We start from the raw sequence: 17,820 nt of genomic DNA on the forward strand, positions 1-17,820 counted from the left end.
CTAAAACATGGCAGATTTGACAAACAACACACTTCATGCCGAAGTTTTCAAATGGTTGTACAAGGTATCTATTACTGGTGAGTTAATGAAGCTTCATTACTCTTCCCCACATTGGTAACTTAACTTTTCAGGATTGAAGCTTCACTGAGGTGTGAGGTGGTTCCTTTGGGCATTGCTATCTGCTGTATATGTAGATGAAGGACAATTGAATTAAGATTTCAATCGGAGTAGAAGCCATGATCTGTGGACCATTTATATTATAGTCTTCTTCACTTTCAGCTTCTATTGAGAGAATTTGTAAAACTGGACCATATGTCAGCGCTGACTGGAAGAAAGGTAGCCACATATTGCTTTGGCAGATTTGTTGCTTAGCCGGTTTGCCCACAGAGCTAATCCATGAAACTTGCCTTTTTTCCCTTTCCTTTTTAATGTTTATCACATTTTTATATATGTCTGCGATGGTTAAAGTTTGCTAACATTATTGCGCTGAAATAGTATGTTCCTTGCACCTGTTTGCAAGCTGTATTGTACGAAAGAATGTATGCAGAGATGGGAAAAGGTAACCATGTCACATTAATGCGGGGAGGGTAATATTAGGTAGAGATTCTTGTATCTGGACGTTAAGTATTTGGCAGTGGTGAATTGCTTTATTTCACTATCATTTGCAGTGCTTGTGTAGTTGTGTGTTGTGTGAATCTCTACTCCTAAGGGGGAGTTGGTAGCTTTTCTGTTCTTAACATTTTTGCCGAATTTTTATCACTCTTGTCTTGTTGATATGGTAAGATATTCCTGCATTTCAAATTACACATTCTTCAAAATTATCACTTCTTGTCACTTTTCCTGGCATAAATGTTTGCAACTCTGAGCTTCAATATGCATTCAAGTTCTGGTTTCTTTCATGTTTGAAATTTTTTAATGGCTCCTAGGAGTCGGTAGGTATTCAGTTTTGCATATCAGCTATTTAGATGAATATCTCGTTGGTCAACATAATCTAATGAGTGTTTGCAACTATTTGAACTCCTTATAATCTTCTACAGTGGGGTGATTCGGCATTGTCCGGGACAATTACAAGCTGATAGGTGACTTCTACAATGGTAACATGGAATTTAAGTTATCGAACTATGTTATCAGTATGACAAGCTGGTATGTGGCGAGTTCTATAAATGATGCTGGTGAATAAGAGGAAGAAAAGTTATGGAACTATGTTATTTTTGATGAGGTATCAACTAGCTGGAATCTTAATACCTTGTACTGCAGATGCTTATTACCAATGCAAGTAAACATGTGTATTATTTATATCTTGAGAAGATGCCAGGTTAAAACAATTAGTCGACTATCATTCGAAGAAACGACAAGAATGCAACCAATCGAGGGGAGCACATAGGCTTATATAGTGTGTTTTCCCATAATTTCTCACTTATTTTTTTTCCAGGATTGACAATATTTACTTAGTTTATATTAATTCTGCATACAAGAAAATGATCAATGAAGTGGGTTCAAGGAGCTAAATTTAAAAGTACATAGTTACTCAACTAGACATGAACAACATTTGATTGTCATCTTCCGTAGTGCTCATGGAAAGAAATGCAATAGTCTTCACATACTAATACATAGGCCTGAAACTTACTCTATCCTGCAGAAATTATGGTTGGAAATAAAGTTAATCATAATGCAGGCGGCCATTTAGTTATTTAGAGAGCAGAACGGGTGGGTAGAGATCACAAAAAGTATGGGTGCAAAGCGTAACTTGTCGTCATCACCTTCAGTTTCGAACTAACACTTCTCAATTCTTTGCTTAAGGTCAGATTTACACTTTGGTTAATCATATGTGTTGCTGGTACTTTGATATTTTTGTAGAGATGAATTACAATTACTTTGCCATGACCAAGTTATTGGATGGTCTGCACTTCCACTTAAATTAAATTAGTCCAACACTATTCACAAAAGGAAATTTTATTCGAATCTTCATTTTGGCTACTCTTGCCTCTACCTATTGAAGACCCTTTCCTCAATCACGTTCCTTAAATAACATCTTGATATCTTCTCTAGCTTGAACCCCAAGTTCAACATGGTCATTTTGATTTAACTAAAGTAAATGGGAGAAGGTTTACTTAGTTTCATTTTGATTTAACTAAAGTGTTTGGAGCTTAGCAGAACCCACTGAAGTTTATCAAGATGAGTTTCGAACACGCTTTGCTCTCGATGAGAAAATTTATTTCTATTTTTTTTGTGTAGCAACAAACATTTATTTGTATTTTTTATGTAGCAACACACATGCATCCTCCACGATGGCTCATCAGGACCTCGCCCGAGGTGAAAATTATGTGGCCTCTCGTTTCATCGATGACGCATGAACGGATTTGAATAAAGGATGAGGGAGGTCGCGAGCGTTGAGCATGGTGGCATCGTCTGCGGGGATGGCAGTCCGCAGCCGACGATGGAGGGTACAACTCAGACAGGGGTGCCGAGGCGGTATGCATCAACATTCATCAACTGTTGGTGGCGTTGGCAGGTGTCAACGCCAGTGACTTGGGAAGGGGGCAACGTCAACTATGCATTCAGTGACTTTCGCAGTCGCCCTCACTGAACCGACTTGGATCTGAACTATGATTCAGATCAAGTCTTACTGAAATTGGATTTCCTTTTTGAGCTGTTACAGAGCCGTTACACTGAGTGAGGTGGGTGGTTTGATAGAGTGGGTGAAGAGAACAAAGGTAGCGGGAGGAAGAAGAACAACAAAAGTAACAACGATTCATCGTCGGTAGAGGAGAGGCAGCAGGTTATTAGATTTGAGTGCGGCTAGGCAGAAGGTCGCGGCGGCGAAGATAATGGCAGGTTTAGATTGGGATGACCGGCACCGGCGAAGGCAGTGACTCGCATATCTTCTGCCTAGCAACACATATTCCTCATTGTTCCTCGTCTCTCCCTCCAAATAGATCTATGTAACATACTTGTTCTCATTGCTGGTATGTATACTATGCCATTTTTCACATGTTGGCTTGTGATTCCAAATAAGTTGTTTTGGTTGAGAAAAAAAGTAATCTTCAATATTCTCCACCCAAATAGATTCTCTCTAACATACTTGTTCTCACTGCTGGTATACGAGCTTTTATTATTATTATTATTATTATTATTATTATTATTATTATTATTATTATTATTATTATTATTATTATTATTATTATTATTATTATTATTATTATTTATATGTTTACTTTTGTAAATAACAGCTGATCGAGTTTGATGATGCTTTAAAAACCAATGACTTTGATGATGCTTTGAAATGTTGATTGACAAATTTACTGGCGTAACTATGATGGATCAGCTGATCGAGTTTTACAGAGTCAGAAGAGATGCATACAAATAATTCTTCTTCTTCTTTATATATGTTCCACATGATAATAAAAAACGTGTATTTCTATATATGTTTATTTTTGCATACTATAGAGAGATTGATTATGTCCATGTTTAAAAAAATAAATCCATTGACAATGATCCTAAGACGATGTAGTTGGTACGGGCCAAAAATTCATCATGCTCTATACAAAGGTATAAAAAAGAATTTAAAGGCTCGTAGCAACACACGAACGTTCTACTAGTGAAAGTAGGGAGAAGGATAATTCTAGCCAAAAAACACTGTTCATTTTTCTTAATACAGAAACACATGTTGAATATTTCTTTAAATACACTAATTCGTTTTTTGAATACATGTATAATATTTTTGCAATACATGGAACATTTTTCATATACAAAATGAACATTTAAAATAATTGGAATAGATAATGAATATTTTTTTAAACACACGTCCAATATTTTTCAGAAAAACTAACGCTCACACGTGTGCCATCTTGCACATCACCCACATCGCCCACAAGCATTTAAATTTTGCCACATGTGAACAGATGACATCAGCAAGAATATTTTTGGTTTTTGGTTTTAAAATGTTTTATCTCCTAATTAAAAAATCGAATTAAAATCCATTTTGACCATTAAATCCGTCTCGATGAGATCTTCAAAACTAGACCCATGTTGATATATTACAACGAATTGTTTTTGCTTAAAAGTTGTCATGATGTTTACACTGTAGTTGCCATAATGCTTAAACTAAAGTTGCCATATGGCAATTCAGTTTATAGAACATGGCAATTTTAGTATTTTGATGATGGCAACTTCAGTACATTGACCATAAAAATTATTTTTTGTATGAACCATGGCAATTTTAGGTGCATGTATCATGGCAATTTTAGTTTATGGTTCATGGCAAGTCTAGTTTCTTAATTTCCCATTTTATAAATGTCAAAATTTACTTTAAAATGTAGAAGAAAGTACCTGAAACATATCATGACAGCTTTAGTGTAAACACCCTGGCAATTCATATGCAATAGACATGGTAATTTTTAACAAAAAAAAATTGTCGAAATATATTAATATGAGATCTAGTTTCGAAGATCTCGTCGCGAGTGATTTAATGGTGAAAACGAATTTTCAATCGGATTTTTCATTTAAGAGATAAAAATTTTAAAAACTGAAAATCCAAAAAGATTCTTACATGCATGCATGCGGTGACGTGACGCAGTCTGTGTTTATAAGACGTGTGGACGGGTTTCACTTCCACCATACATGTGGACGTTACCATTGTCCATATTTTTAGTAGAACATTGTAGCTAGCTCGCTGACGTCATTGATGAATAAATAGCTAACAAACACACACATAGGCTAAGCCTCCATAGGTGCCCGATCGGTATGGCTTACCCATTGGCTTCAGGCATAGATGTGCAATCGACCCCATTGGTAGGGTAGTGGCATATGACAGATCTGATGAGAGATTCATGTATGGGTCCTGAACAGGTCTAGCCGATTGCCACCTTTGCTCTGTAATTTTTTTCAAATTAAACTTTGAACATTTTGCTCAATACATGTTAAACACATTTTTAGATAGATGATGAAAATTACGCAAATATGCATAGCATGTTTATAGATACTTTTTAGTATTACTCGAACATTTTTAGAAAATGTTTTGTTTATGCATGAAAACGAATAAATCTTGATCGTTTTTAGAGGTATGTTGAGTATTTTTCAAATACAAGTTGAACATCTTTTAACTGATTTTTAAAATACAAAAAATTAAAATAAACTATGGAACAATATTTTGACATAGGTGTATATTTTTAGAACCTTTTGTATATTTATTTAACATACACGATTTTTTCACATACATAAATATATAAAAAAATACTAAGGGAACACTTTTTAGTGATACGTGTTTTTTCATTTATGTATAACTGTATTTTTTTTAACATATGAACATTTTTTACAAAAAATGTACATTTTATTGGATAAAATAATATTTTGGAAATTATCGCACATAAAATTCAAGAAATAATTGGGCGTTTTAGTCTGCGCAAATAAATGTTCGTGTATTTTTTACATAAATATTCTCTATAAAAACAAAGTTTCGCTAGCTGCAAAAATTGGTTGAGAAATCCAAATTAAAAAGTTGGTAACAAAGTATTAACGGAAAGGAAGAGAAGAAGAAAATGAATACAACCAAAAAAGAGAATGAAGGGGAAAGTTATCCATCCAATGGTCTATAAACTTCTTTATTAACTAAAGATATACTTGCTTCATTCGGAAATAACTATCGCTCAAAACGAATGTATCCGGATGGAGGAGGATTTGTTAACTACCTAACATATCATTTTATTTTCTTTTTTTAGACAAGCTACCTAACATATCCCGGCCGTGGAAACGTTACCATCACCATCATTTGGGCATGCCATACATGCAGCAATGTGGCCGATGGTTTGGTACTACTCGCTAAGGTCAAGGTATAGAACTGCCATTCCTCCACTTGTCTCGTTAGCTCGTTCTGTTCAATTTTTTCATTTCACTTTTAATTTTATTTATAATATTATATCTACATATATTACACAATTTAATTAACTTAAGTTTTTTAAAAATGTTTTCCGCGCATTTAGAAAAAACACATGTAGTGTAAAACAGTTGTTCACGCATTTTTTTGAAAAATGTTCGTACCACTCATAAATTTTTTTGTGAAATTTATAAATATTCACCTGTTTAAAACATGATGTTTACATTTTAGAAAATTTCAAACCTTTGTTCAAGTAATTTGTAAAAAAAGTGTATCATTTAAAAAAGTATTCATTCCATTTTAAAAAATAGTCATGAGATGTAAGCAATTGTTCGCACAATTTTAGGAAAATGCTTTTTTCGGGAAACTATTCTTTTTAGGAAACTGTTAATAACATATTTAAAAATGGCCAATAAAACAATGTTTAAGCACATGAAACGCCGTTCTTGAAATTTTTGAAATGTATGTTAAAAATGTTCACCGTGTATTAAAAAAATGCTCAATGTGCACATTCCAAATGTTTGATATGTATTTGAAAAAAATTGCTCAATGTGTGTTTGAAAGAATGTATAACGTGTATCTTAAAAATGTTCAACCTGTATAAACAAATGTTCAACATGCATTTAAATAAAGTTGAAATGCATTTTAAAAATAATTAAATAATAAAATAAAGGAGAAATACAAAATAAAACTGATGAAAGGTTCTAGAGCAGGCCAACTAAGCCAACTAAGCCGCATGTAGAGGCGAGATGTTGTGACATATTGCAGTAAGCGAGATATAGCACTTTCTGGAAATGAATGAAGCAAAGAAAAGAAAGGAATGCTACTGAACCAACCCAATCTGGCGACGGTTGAGGCGAGGCGTCCATCTGTCTCACATCAAGCGAGACATAGACGCGTTCGCTCCCGGCGTTGCTATACCTCGCTTTTAGCGAGTAGAACCGAATCCTCGCTCACATCGCCACATGAATGGGCCGACCCAAATGATGATGACGGTATGCCTTCCATAGATTTCACACTATCAAATAGTCATTAAATCACACGTGACCACCACATGGGCCATCGATAATTTCTTTACTATGTTGGAAAAGGTATTTTTTATTTAATGAACATTTTTATGCCACAAAAAAGTTTGAACATACATATTGCACATATAATTATTATTTATATATTAAAAAATGTTCAGCTCATTATTGACCATGCTAAATAAACAATGCTCATGTGTTTGAAAACATATTCATGCACGAGGAAAAAAGTCCATGTATTTTTAAAAATATTCATGCACTGAAAAAAGTTAATGGATTTTGAAAATTCCATGCTTTATAAAAATGAAAAGAATAAAATGTTGAAAAACAAAAAATAAAGTAAAAAGGAAAGAACAAAACATGCGGGGGAAAAGATAAGAGAGAACCTCTCGTAGCGTTTAACAACCACGTAGATTGCGACACTAAGTAAATTGGGTTGAGGTGCATAGGTTGGCCGGTTAATTGTCTCTGCATTGCAACAGGGCATACATATTCTAGTGATCCTCCTCCCCAACACTCAATGGTACTTTTTATAATTAATGTCATCCTCTCTTCTAAAGTTGATGTGATCACCCCTAGCTATGTAGCTAATAATATTGCACCATCAGAGAAGGTCACGGCTGAGAAGGATGCATGCAACTCTGGCTGTAGAAAATATATCATACCAGCACAATGTGGAGTAGCAGCTGGCATGAGGAGAACAGGCGCAGGTATACTTGGGCCCGTACCGCGAGCATGTCAGTCAATGCTACAATGTTTAGTTAAATATCAATCGCCAGCGACACCACCAACGGAAGATATCAGGCCAAACTTTCGGACTCCACCTCCTTGGAATTAATTAAACCATATATGTGAAGGTCTCCTGGTTATATGGAGAATTTACTATATTGGTTTCGCTCCTCCTAGTGAATTACTTTTTTCAAGTCCGTTCGTGTCCTTGTGAGTTACGGGCTTAGCCCAGGTTGCCTGCATGCACCTATATAAATAAAGGCTGAACCGGAGCTATTCTTTGTTTGACTGCCGCATGGCTCGCTGTGTGTGGGCAATTGGTGAAGAAGAGGCAGTGGAACATGTCATTTCTAATAGATCACCGGATCCCAGGTTGTGGTTATTCTGCCTATTTGAAACATTAACTGAACCGGAGCTTGCAAAAGCCCTGATCACTATGTGGGCTATATGGGGGGCGCGAAGGAAAGCAATTCATGACAATGAATTTCAGAACCCACTGTCTACTTGGTGTTTTATCACGAGGTATCTTCAGGACCTAGGGATTGCAGTGAAGCGGGAAAACCCGATCGCTATGACGGCCGTTGGTACCCGGTCACGGGACAAAGCATGGCTTCCGCCGGAGGAAGATGAAGCAAAATTCAATGTGAAACCCTAATAAGGAGCGCAAACTAGTAGCTCCGTTTCTTTTCGAGTCAATCCACTCTGCATTCTTTTCCTTATTAGGGTTTCATATTGCATCGTGTTTGGGCGGCGTAGATCGTGACGCCGGCGTAGATCGTGAAGCAAAATTCATCGTGTTTGGTTCTAGCAATTCTACAAGGGTCAATCCACTCTGCATTCTTTTCCCATCTAGTTCTACTAGTTCACGGTCTCCGTCTGTCTAATTACTCTGTCGCCGTCGCCGCCACTAATCACCATTAGCTTAATCCCTCCATCTATCCTAGTACTACTACACCACATGTGTACTTCTGATTCATCCACTATATTTCATCTAGCTACTACATACGCCTGCAATCATATCCTATCATCTATTGTTTTACGTTCTTTGCTATCAATCCCATTGGTACCTGTATGTGCGCGCGGTGAAAGATCGGGCCACCCAAAAAAATCGTCTCAACGCTACTTGAGGCGTATCAGCTGGTATCACATAGCGCCAGGTTTATCACTGCACACGATGTCAACCGCAAGCAAGCGTGACGAGGATGAGGTGCGGGAGGATGACAGGCCGCCGCAATATGGTCCCGATCTGGACCCAGGTGTCCGTGCTATGTTCAAGGCTACATACCAGCACTTCGGCAACCGCATGAAGGCCCTCGACGAGACGATGACTGACGGGTTCCAAGCCATGCAGGCAGCCCTCCGTCGCCTAGAGGCAAGGGCAACCGGCACAGCTGCTCCAGTGAGGGCACAACATGCCCTGCAGCAGCAAGCACCTCTACACGTTCGTGACGCGGACGTTGCCAACGACGACAATGATGCTGAGTCCGAGGATGGTTCTGATGCTCGCGACAACTTGCCTCGCTGACCATGACAGGATGCTCGTCCCTGTGATGATGGACCAAGGCGGCGCCGCGATGAGGATGAGGACGGAGGTATTGGTAGAATAAAAATTACTATACCTTCGTTCACAGGCAAGGCCAGTCCCGAGGAGTATCTTGAGTGGGAGATGCGTGTGGAGCAGATTTTTTTATAACCACCGTTACTCTGAGGAACGGAAGATTCGTTTTGCTTCTCTTGAGTTTTCAGGTTATGCATTCATTTGGTGGAATCAACTCAACCGTAATGACGCACGACCGGAATCATGGCGTGAGATGAAGCGTACAATGCGTGCTCGCTTTGTTCTAGCTTATTTTTAGAAGGAGCAGCACACAAAGCTTCGTCGTCTTGTCCAAGGAGCCATGTCGGTGGATGAGTACTACCAAAAGATGCAAGTTTTGATGATCATAACTAGTGTGCATGAGTCTGATGATGCAACCATGACACGTTTCTTTGAGGGGCTGAATGAAGATATACGCGACCGTGTTGATTTGATGCAGTATAATGATATGCAAGAGCTTCTTCATCAAGCAGAGTGTGCCAAACAGTGGGTCATGGCAAATCAAGTTTCCAAGGGTCACACCAATTTCAGCACGGGGAGGCGATCCTATTCACATGATGATGACAATGTCAAGTCAGGTTCATCCTATAGGTCAGCTACTACTAATCACAAGGAGATAATCAAAGAACCTAGTAGCGCGAGCAAAGTGACTTCAAGGTCTGATTCTATTGCGCAGTCAGCTACGCATACTAGTAGATTGTGTGTTACACATGTGGAGGTAGGGGACACAAACGCATTGATTGTCCGAACAAGAAGAGAGTGCTCCTTGTTAATGATGGATATGTTTCCGAAGACAAAACTGACTCAGAGTCTGATGAGCCCAAGCAAGGGGAAATGAAATCTAATCCTATCATGTGCTATCCTTTGGATTATGATCTGCCATGCATCATGGTGCAACGAGCTAAAGAGGATCAAATTCCAAGAACGGGACAATGGTGGAAATATTTTCAGTCACAATGCCGAATCAACAACAAGTGTTGCAAGTTGATTATTGATGGAGGGAGCTACACCAACATCATAAGCAAGCGTGTGGTTGACGCTTTAGGATTGAAGACATGGCCACATCCGCAACCACATTGCATTGAGTGGTTGTACAACTCCGGACGACTGAAGGTGACTCACAAGGTACGTGTAAAGTTCAATATTGGCATATATTATGATGAGGTGATTTGTGATGTTGTGCCAATGGATGTGTGTCAGTTGCTATTGGGTCGTCCGTGGCAATATGATCGCAATGCTATATATGAGGGGAGATTCAACACTTATGTGTTTTGAGATGTTGGCATCAAACGTGTGCTGCAGCCCATGGGTAACAACGCTATCAAGATTGATCTTCTGTTTGCCATACACAAGGAGATTTTTAAGAGTGCCTCGAAACCGAGGACGGTTTCGCGTGAAGGGGGAGTGGATCATGTGATCACCCCTAACTATGTAGCTAATATTATTGCACCATCAGAGAAGGTCACGACTGAGAAGCATGCATGCGACTCGGGCTGTAGAAAATATATCATACCAACACAACATGGAGTAGCAGCTGGCATGAGGAGAACAGGCGCAGGTATATTTGGGCCCGTACCGCGAGCATGTCAGTCAATGCTACAACGTTTGGTTAAATATCAATCGCCAGCGACGCCACCAACGGAAGATATCAGGCCAAACTTTTGGACTCCACCTCGTTGGAATTAATTAACGATTTTGCTATTTTTTAGTCGAGTGATTTTCAATTGGCTATCATTCAAATTCTTGGCCGTCCGATTGCGCGCTGTTATTCGTGCTGAGATCTGTGGTTTTGTGGTTGGTTGTCCTTTTGAACCGGGTTCGATTTTATTTCGTTGGGTGCGGTTCATCGGGTCTGCCCGTTACTGGACGCCCGTTTATTTCCTTTTCCTTTCTCCCTCTTTTCCTTTTGAATTCCTCCATTTTCATTTGGGCGGTACTGTTTCGAAAGGGGGCAGAGAGGTGAGCGGCGGAGGAGGGGAAACGCTCGAGCGGCGGAGGCGGTCGAGCGGCGGCGGCGAGGTCCCTCTCACCTCGGACCTGATTGCTCCCCTGGTTAGTTCCCGTTATCGCTCTCCCTTTCCCCCATGAGTTTTGCTTCGATTTTGGTCGCGTAGGTTTCAGATCTAGAGTTCTAGCAGTCGTTTTGTTGTTGGTGGTGTGGATCCTGTTGATTTTTGATGATTATTAGCGGTTGGTCAGCGTGGTTTGTTGTTAGCCAATGCTCATCTATGGAGTTCGCCGCCGGATCCCCTCTGTCGAGGTCATTTTACCGGTGAAATCCTCTCTGTTGGTGTCAGTTCGCCGCGGAATCCCCCCTGCTGGCGTCAGATTACTACGGGTCCCATGCGCTCTCTTCAGTTCGCCGCGAATCCCTTGTGTGGGGTGTTAGTTTTAGGTTTTTAGAGTTCGATCTGCTCGTTGTTGATGTTTAGTGTTAGCTGTGTCAGTCATCTGACTACTCCATGTATTGGTGTTGTATTACCACCCATTTTTTACAGCGCTCAAACCCATGAATTTACACTGTAACCCCCCAGTTTTTTGCCATGCTTATGTATTGTTGTATTTTAGTCTGTAGTTCGTCTCTGATTGTCATTGTATCTCCATCTTAGTATGTATTTCCCCTTAGTTTCATAGTTGTACTTTATGCATGATGAATATTGTAATGTATATTTGAAGTTCACTGTAGACTGTTTGACTTGCATTTTTGTGTGGTTGAATGACCGTAAGTGTGCTAGTGGTGTTGGACTGTAAGTAACCAGAATTTTACAGTGTTTTTGTTGTTGTTTGGGGACTGTAATTATGACTGTAATCACCAGAGTCTTTGCATAACTTAAGCTCTGTTTTAAAAAAAGAGGTTTGGAGTTCTTCTTTTTATGCAGAGAAAAAACTGCAGTTTGCTCAATACTACAATATTAAAAGCATAGTTGTTAGGGGCAACCAAACAGCTCATTGTAAATAAAACTGTGGTAATCTCAAAAACTGTAGTATTCTCAAAATACTTAGAAAATACTTTGCTATCAAACAGGGCCTTACTATGTAATTATCCGGAGTTTTACTCATTGAAGGACTGTAATTTCAGCATTACATTTTTGTAAGTTTTTATGTTTGAGGACTGTAATTTTCATAATTTTACCAAAGTTTTACACTGCAAGTTGTGCGTTTGAGTTCTGTATTTGCACTGTAATTATGCTGTATTTTGTGTGTCTGAGTACTGTAATTTCAGTTTGTCGTAGATCATCCGGCTTTTGCACTGTATTTTTGTAGAGGATTACACTGTATTTTGTATGTTTGAGGACTGTAATATGTGGTAGGCATTACAGTGTATTTTCTGGAGTTTTACAGTGTAATTATCCGGCTTACAGTGTAAATTGGCAGAGTTTTTACACTGTAATGTGTGTAGGTTAGGACTGTAATTTTTGGTAGGGATTACTGTGTATTTTCATGCAGCTTTACAGTGTAATTAACCATAGGGTTACAGTCTAGATCAGCAGAGTTTTGCACTGTAATTCTGTGTGGGTTAGGACTGTAATTCGCGGTAGGGATTACAGTGTTTTTCATGGAGCTTTACAGTGTAATTAACCATAGGGTTACAGTGTAGATTGACAGAGTTTTACACTGTAATTTGTGTGGGTGAGGACTGTAATTCGTGGTAGGGATTACAGTGTATTTTCCTATACTTTTACTGTGTAATTAGTCATAGGGCTTACACTGTAAACCAGCAGAGTTTTGCACTGTAATTTTGTGTGGGTGAGGACTGTAATTTTTGGTATGGATTACAGTGTATTTTCCTATACTTTTACTGTGTAATTAGTCATAGGGTTTACACTGTAAATCAGCAGAGTTTTACACTGTAATTTTGTGTGGGTGAGGACTGTATTTTTGGTATGGATTACAGTGTATTTTCCTATACTTTTACTGTAGAATTAGTCATAGGGTTTACTCTGTAAATCAGCAGAGTTTTAAACTGTAATTTTGTGTGGGTGAGGACTGTAATTCGTGGTAGGGATTACAGTGTATTTTGTGCGGGTTAGGACTGTAATTGTTGCATAAATCCCATAGAGTATTTTCACTTTACTTTTTGTGTGGTTGAGGTCTGTAACATATCGGCTAGTGCTTGCTTCTGCTTCATTTGTCTAATGATTTTTGCCTTTTGTATTTTTAGGTTTGGTTCAACGGGGAGGCTGCGGAAAGCATCTCACAAGGAAGTACCTCTAGTCTCTTCTCTTGAGAGTGATGGTTCTCTAAATGATCCTTTTGTTCCTAATGATTTTGTAGCCGATGGTTCTCATCCTATGTCCTTGGTATTTATTTCTTTTGCTTCCCTAGTTTTAAATCATTATTTTTCTTTTCAATTTTTCAATTTATGTTTATATTTTGCCTTTGACAGGAAATATCTAGTGATGATGGAGGGCTTGACAAAGCTCTCTTTGACTTCTATATGGATCATGTATGTGTATTTATTTGTGTTGTTTTTGAGTTTATGTGTTGTTATTTCTGATGGCTTATCATTTTGTTGCTGATTATTAGTTGTCTTTGTATTTTTTTCTTCAGAAAATGAAATGTTTGAAGAGGAAGTTATCAAGTGTTGGAAGAAGAAATGTGGTTAGTATTCTTTTTGATGCACTTTATCTTATCTTTCTCTATTTGTTGCTAAATTTTCCGCAATGAAGTCCATTTTTTGTAATGCTCTTGTTCTTTTGTTTTTGTGGAGGATGAAGCGGTCTTCTGATTTCCCCGTTTGTTCTACTTTCACTAGATATTCTGGGAAGTTTTTCTCTGGTGTTGTCGATGGTTTGCGCGCAAAGTATAAAGATCTCATTGAGGATTATCTGTTGTTTGGGGTCAACTCGTGGTTGTGTTCTAGTTCTAGTCTAGTAATTTCCCATGCACCTCCTTTGTCGGTTATGACCATCACCACTTTGTAGTCTGTTTTTGCAATGACTGTAGATTTTCTTGTAGGCACTACACATACTCTATCATTTTCCTTTGTCTTTCCATATTTGTTGCACTTCATAGTAATTCTTGTAACCTCATTATTCCTTTTTTTGCTTATGGTTCTTGATGCTGCTACTGTAGCCACTGAAAACCCAGCAACTTTTGAGTAAAAATTGAAATATTCTTGCCCTTCTTCTTTTGTTTTGAACTGCATGCCCATATGCGGCTTCAAATTGCTACTAATGTTCATCAGATTGCCCTCTGATGCAACATCTTCTTCATTTTGCAGGAACTTCTCAATGTCTTCTTCATCGAGAAAGGCATTGTCTTTGTGTTCTTCACGTGAGTTCTCAGGACCTCCTCTTTGTTCTTCAGTGTTTTCTCTTGTGTCAGTGAGCGCTCTAGTGTCTGTTGATTCTGTGTTTGATGCACTTGCTGTAGTAGTTGATTGAGATGTTGCTGCTGCTGTAGTGGGTTCATCATCTTCAATGATCTGCTCATTTCGCTTATGTCAATTAGTCTACATTGATCTCCTTGTAGTTTTTCATGTATGATATGTACATTGATCTCTTGAAATTTCTGCAATTTACCTGCTCCAATTGAATGTTGTCAAATAGGTTTGTGTCCCAGGGGTTTGGTTCTGTTGCTTGTTCTTTAGTTGCTATGTCTTGATGCATTTGTTGCAATGTCTGCACAGAGAAGGTAAATTTAGTCTCTTTGTTCCCATTATGAATTTTGTAACCTAATATGCGATTTTACATTTGAATCAAGTTCTGCGCCGGTGTTGTCGTATGTGTCTTTCCCGGACACTTCCTCTCTTTTTTGATATGTGTTCACAGGTGAATTCCCTGAATGAACCTGCAAGTATCATTTCAAAAGTTTTAATATTTGTTCATTGTATGAACAATGTCGTTTGTGTATAGTACAGAGTAGTAGGTCTCTTTTACCTTGTATATAATGTCAGATAGTAGAAGCGCAGTGAATGAAAATGTATCCTGCAGTAGTATTTGAACTTCTCAATTACATGTATATAGATTTTCCTTAAAGTTTCTGACTGATTTTGCTAATGCAACTCACATTCAGGATCAGTTCTTCTTGTGACATTGAGAGAAATTGCTCCTCTGTGAATGTTATTTGCTTGCTTTCCATCTGCAGTAACACCAAAATTAAACTGCCAGAAATCACCAGTAATATATGTAATGCAACTCACATTTAGGATCAGTTCTTCTTGTGACATTGAGAGAAATTGCTCCTCTGTGAATGTTATTTGCTTGCTTTCCATCTGCAGTAACACCAAAATTAAACTGCCAGAAATCACCAGTAATATATGTAACCCTTCAAGGAAAATTAAACTGTCAGTAATTACTCCTCTGTGAATGAAAATTTAAACTGATACTTGCAATGTATACTGAAACCATGTTGCTGTCTGTCTTGTCTTTTCACCGCTTTTTGATAGATGTAAGGGGCTTGTTTGAACTGATACTTGCAATGTATACTGAAACCATGCTGTTGTTTGTCTTGTCTTTTTACTGCTTTTGATAGTTGTAAGGGGTCTGTTTTCATGCTCTTTCCTCCATTTTCTGTTCTGTAACTATGATGATTTTCTCTGTTTTGATGATTTTACTACTAGTTTCTCCTTTACACTGTTACTAATCATCTCCTTGTCATGTTTTGTGCAGTCAACTTCATGTAATAATCAAAATTGGGAGCATACTGGGAGCAAAATGGAGTTTTTAGAAGATTTGCTGACATGTGGATCCTTTCTTAGATGTTCTTCCTGTAGAGTCCAGCAATTAGTGGCAGATCCCCCCTCTGTGTTCTCTCCAGGTACCACCCCTATCTGCCATGTGTCTTTGTGCTGTTGCCCAGCCTTGATGCTCCTCTTCCATGGCTGTTCCTATTCTATCTTCTTCTCAACCCCCCCTCCCATGGTGTCTCCTATGTTTGGTTCTGGGCGTGGAGAGGGTGGTTGTGTGTTAGGTGAGATCTGTTTAGACGGGGAGGAAGAGGTGTGAGATCTGTTTACTTTCTTGGGAGGCAAGTTCAAGCCTGGGGTTTAACTGTTTTTTTCTTTCTTCTCTTTTGTCAGGTGTGGTCCAGGAAAGCTGCTAGGAGAGATCGGCTAGAGGTTTAGTACACAACCGGGTCTTTCCAGCCCGACCCGTTTTCGTGGAAACGAATACATTCTTTTTATCGGTAGCTTTCTACAATTACAGGTGTCATCGGGACAGTGGTCAGAAAATTTGAATGATACCCAATTGAAAATCAGTCAAATGCAAAATAGACAGTCCAAACCATATATGTGAAGGTCTCCTGGTTATATGGAGAATTTACTATATTAGTTTTGCTCCTCCTAGTTAATTAGTTTTTTCAAGTCTGTTCGTGTCCTTGTGAGTTACGGGCTTAGCCCAGGTTGCCTGCGTGCACCTATATAAATAAAGGCCGTGTGGCCATGCGAAGAGGAGGTTTTTAGTTTTGAAGGAAATACTCAGAAAACGCATCTGATAGATGCGCCATATCTGTGCTCTTGCGTCCCTTATTAGGGTTTGATATTGCATCGTGTTTCGGCGGCGTTGATCGTCAAGACACAAGCTCGGTTTTGGTTCTAGCAATTCTGCAAGGGTCAATCCACTCTGCATTCTTTTTCCCTTTATTAGTTCTACTAGTTCACGGTCTCCGTCTGTCTAATTACTCCGTCATCGTCGCCGCCGCTAATCGCCATTAGCTTAATCCCTCCATCTATCCTAGTACTACTACACCACGTCTGTACTTCTGATTCATCCACTGTATTTCATCTAGCTACTACATACGCCTGCAAGCATATCCTATCATCTATTGTTTTACGTTCTTTCCTACCAACCCCATTGCTACCTGTCTGTGCGTGCGGTGAAAGATTGGGCCACCCAAAAAATTGTCTCAACGCTACTTGAGGCGTATTAGAATGGTACTCTCCATACTCCATAAGTACTGTGATCCTCCCGTCGAAAGTATGTTGCACATAATTAACATGATCCTCTCGTCCAATGCTCGATGATACTTTTCATAATGAACGTGATCCCCCGTCCAAAGAATAATACTCTATGTAGGTAAGGTGATCTTCCCGTCCAGAGAATGATACTCTCCATAATTGACATGACCCTCCTATCCAAAGTATATGATATTCTCTATAATTAACATGAAACCAATAGACGAATGAAAGCAAAGCAAACCACGACATACCATCACGACCACGCACTCCTATTTAATAGTATAGAGCCTCCCGTCTAATGCTCTATGATACTTTCCATGATGAACGTGATCCCTTGTCCAAAGAATAATACTCTACGTAGGTAACCCGATTCTTCCATCCAAAGAATGATACCCTCCATAATTAACACGACCCTCGTGTCCAAAGGACGATACTCTCTGTAATTAACATGAAACCAACAAACACACGAAACTAAACCAAACCATGACATACCATCACGACCACACTCTCCTATTTAATAGTATAGATAGAGGTCTTCCATACAAGTATGGATCTACTCACACGAGCTTGCTAGCAATGATTTGTGTTGTTGGTGTTTTGTCGATGAGGGTTTCACATTTTCAGTTGTTGTGCATGATCAGTTACTCTAGCCAGTCAATACTCAATAGTTTTATCCATGTACATAGTTTGATGG

The 17,820-nt window shown here is 38.7% G+C and overlaps 1 protein-coding gene across 4 annotated transcripts; it reads left to right on the plus strand.

The window, feature by feature from the left end:
• Positions 1-11,126: 11,126 nt before the first annotated feature.
• Positions 11,127-16,746, plus strand: LOC119304099. Of its 4 annotated transcripts, XM_037581261.1 has the most exons (9): positions 11,127-11,275; positions 13,386-13,524; positions 13,611-13,670; positions 13,775-13,825; positions 14,448-14,500; positions 14,776-14,860; positions 14,930-14,997; positions 15,838-15,985; positions 16,248-16,746. In XM_037581261.1, exons 4-9 carry the CDS (start codon positions 13,783-13,785, stop codon positions 16,268-16,270), a joined length of 420 nt encoding a protein of 139 aa, XP_037437158.1. In that variant the 5' UTR covers positions 11,127-11,275; positions 13,386-13,524; positions 13,611-13,670; positions 13,775-13,782; the 3' UTR covers positions 16,271-16,746. The 4 variants fall into 4 exon arrangements, 2 of the variants coding, with proteins under 2 accessions (XP_037437158.1, XP_037437159.1); XR_005148111.1 differs by lacking the exon at positions 14,930-14,997; XR_005148112.1 differs by lacking the exon at positions 14,776-14,860.
• The last annotated feature ends 1,074 nt before the right edge of the window (positions 16,747-17,820 follow it).

The sequence above is a fragment of the Triticum dicoccoides genome, chromosome 5A (genome assembly GCF_002162155.2).
Source record: "Triticum dicoccoides isolate Atlit2015 ecotype Zavitan chromosome 5A, WEW_v2.0, whole genome shotgun sequence".
NCBI lineage: Eukaryota > Viridiplantae > Streptophyta > Magnoliopsida > Poales > Poaceae > Triticum > Triticum dicoccoides.

Excerpts from the sequence above, each read along its gene's own strand:
- LOC119304099 (XM_037581261.1), top strand. The coding sequence starts at position 13,783 with ATGTTTGAAGAGGAAGTTATCAAGTGTTGGAAGAAGAAATGTG. Across the intron at positions 13,826-14,447 it reads GTGTTGGAAGAAGAAATGTG|GAACTTCTCAATGTCTTCTT; the intron begins GTTAGTATTCTT and ends TTCATTTTGCAG. Across the intron at positions 14,861-14,929 it reads GCAATGTCTGCACAGAGAAG|TTCTGCGCCGGTGTTGTCGT; the intron begins GTAAATTTAGTC and ends ATTTGAATCAAG.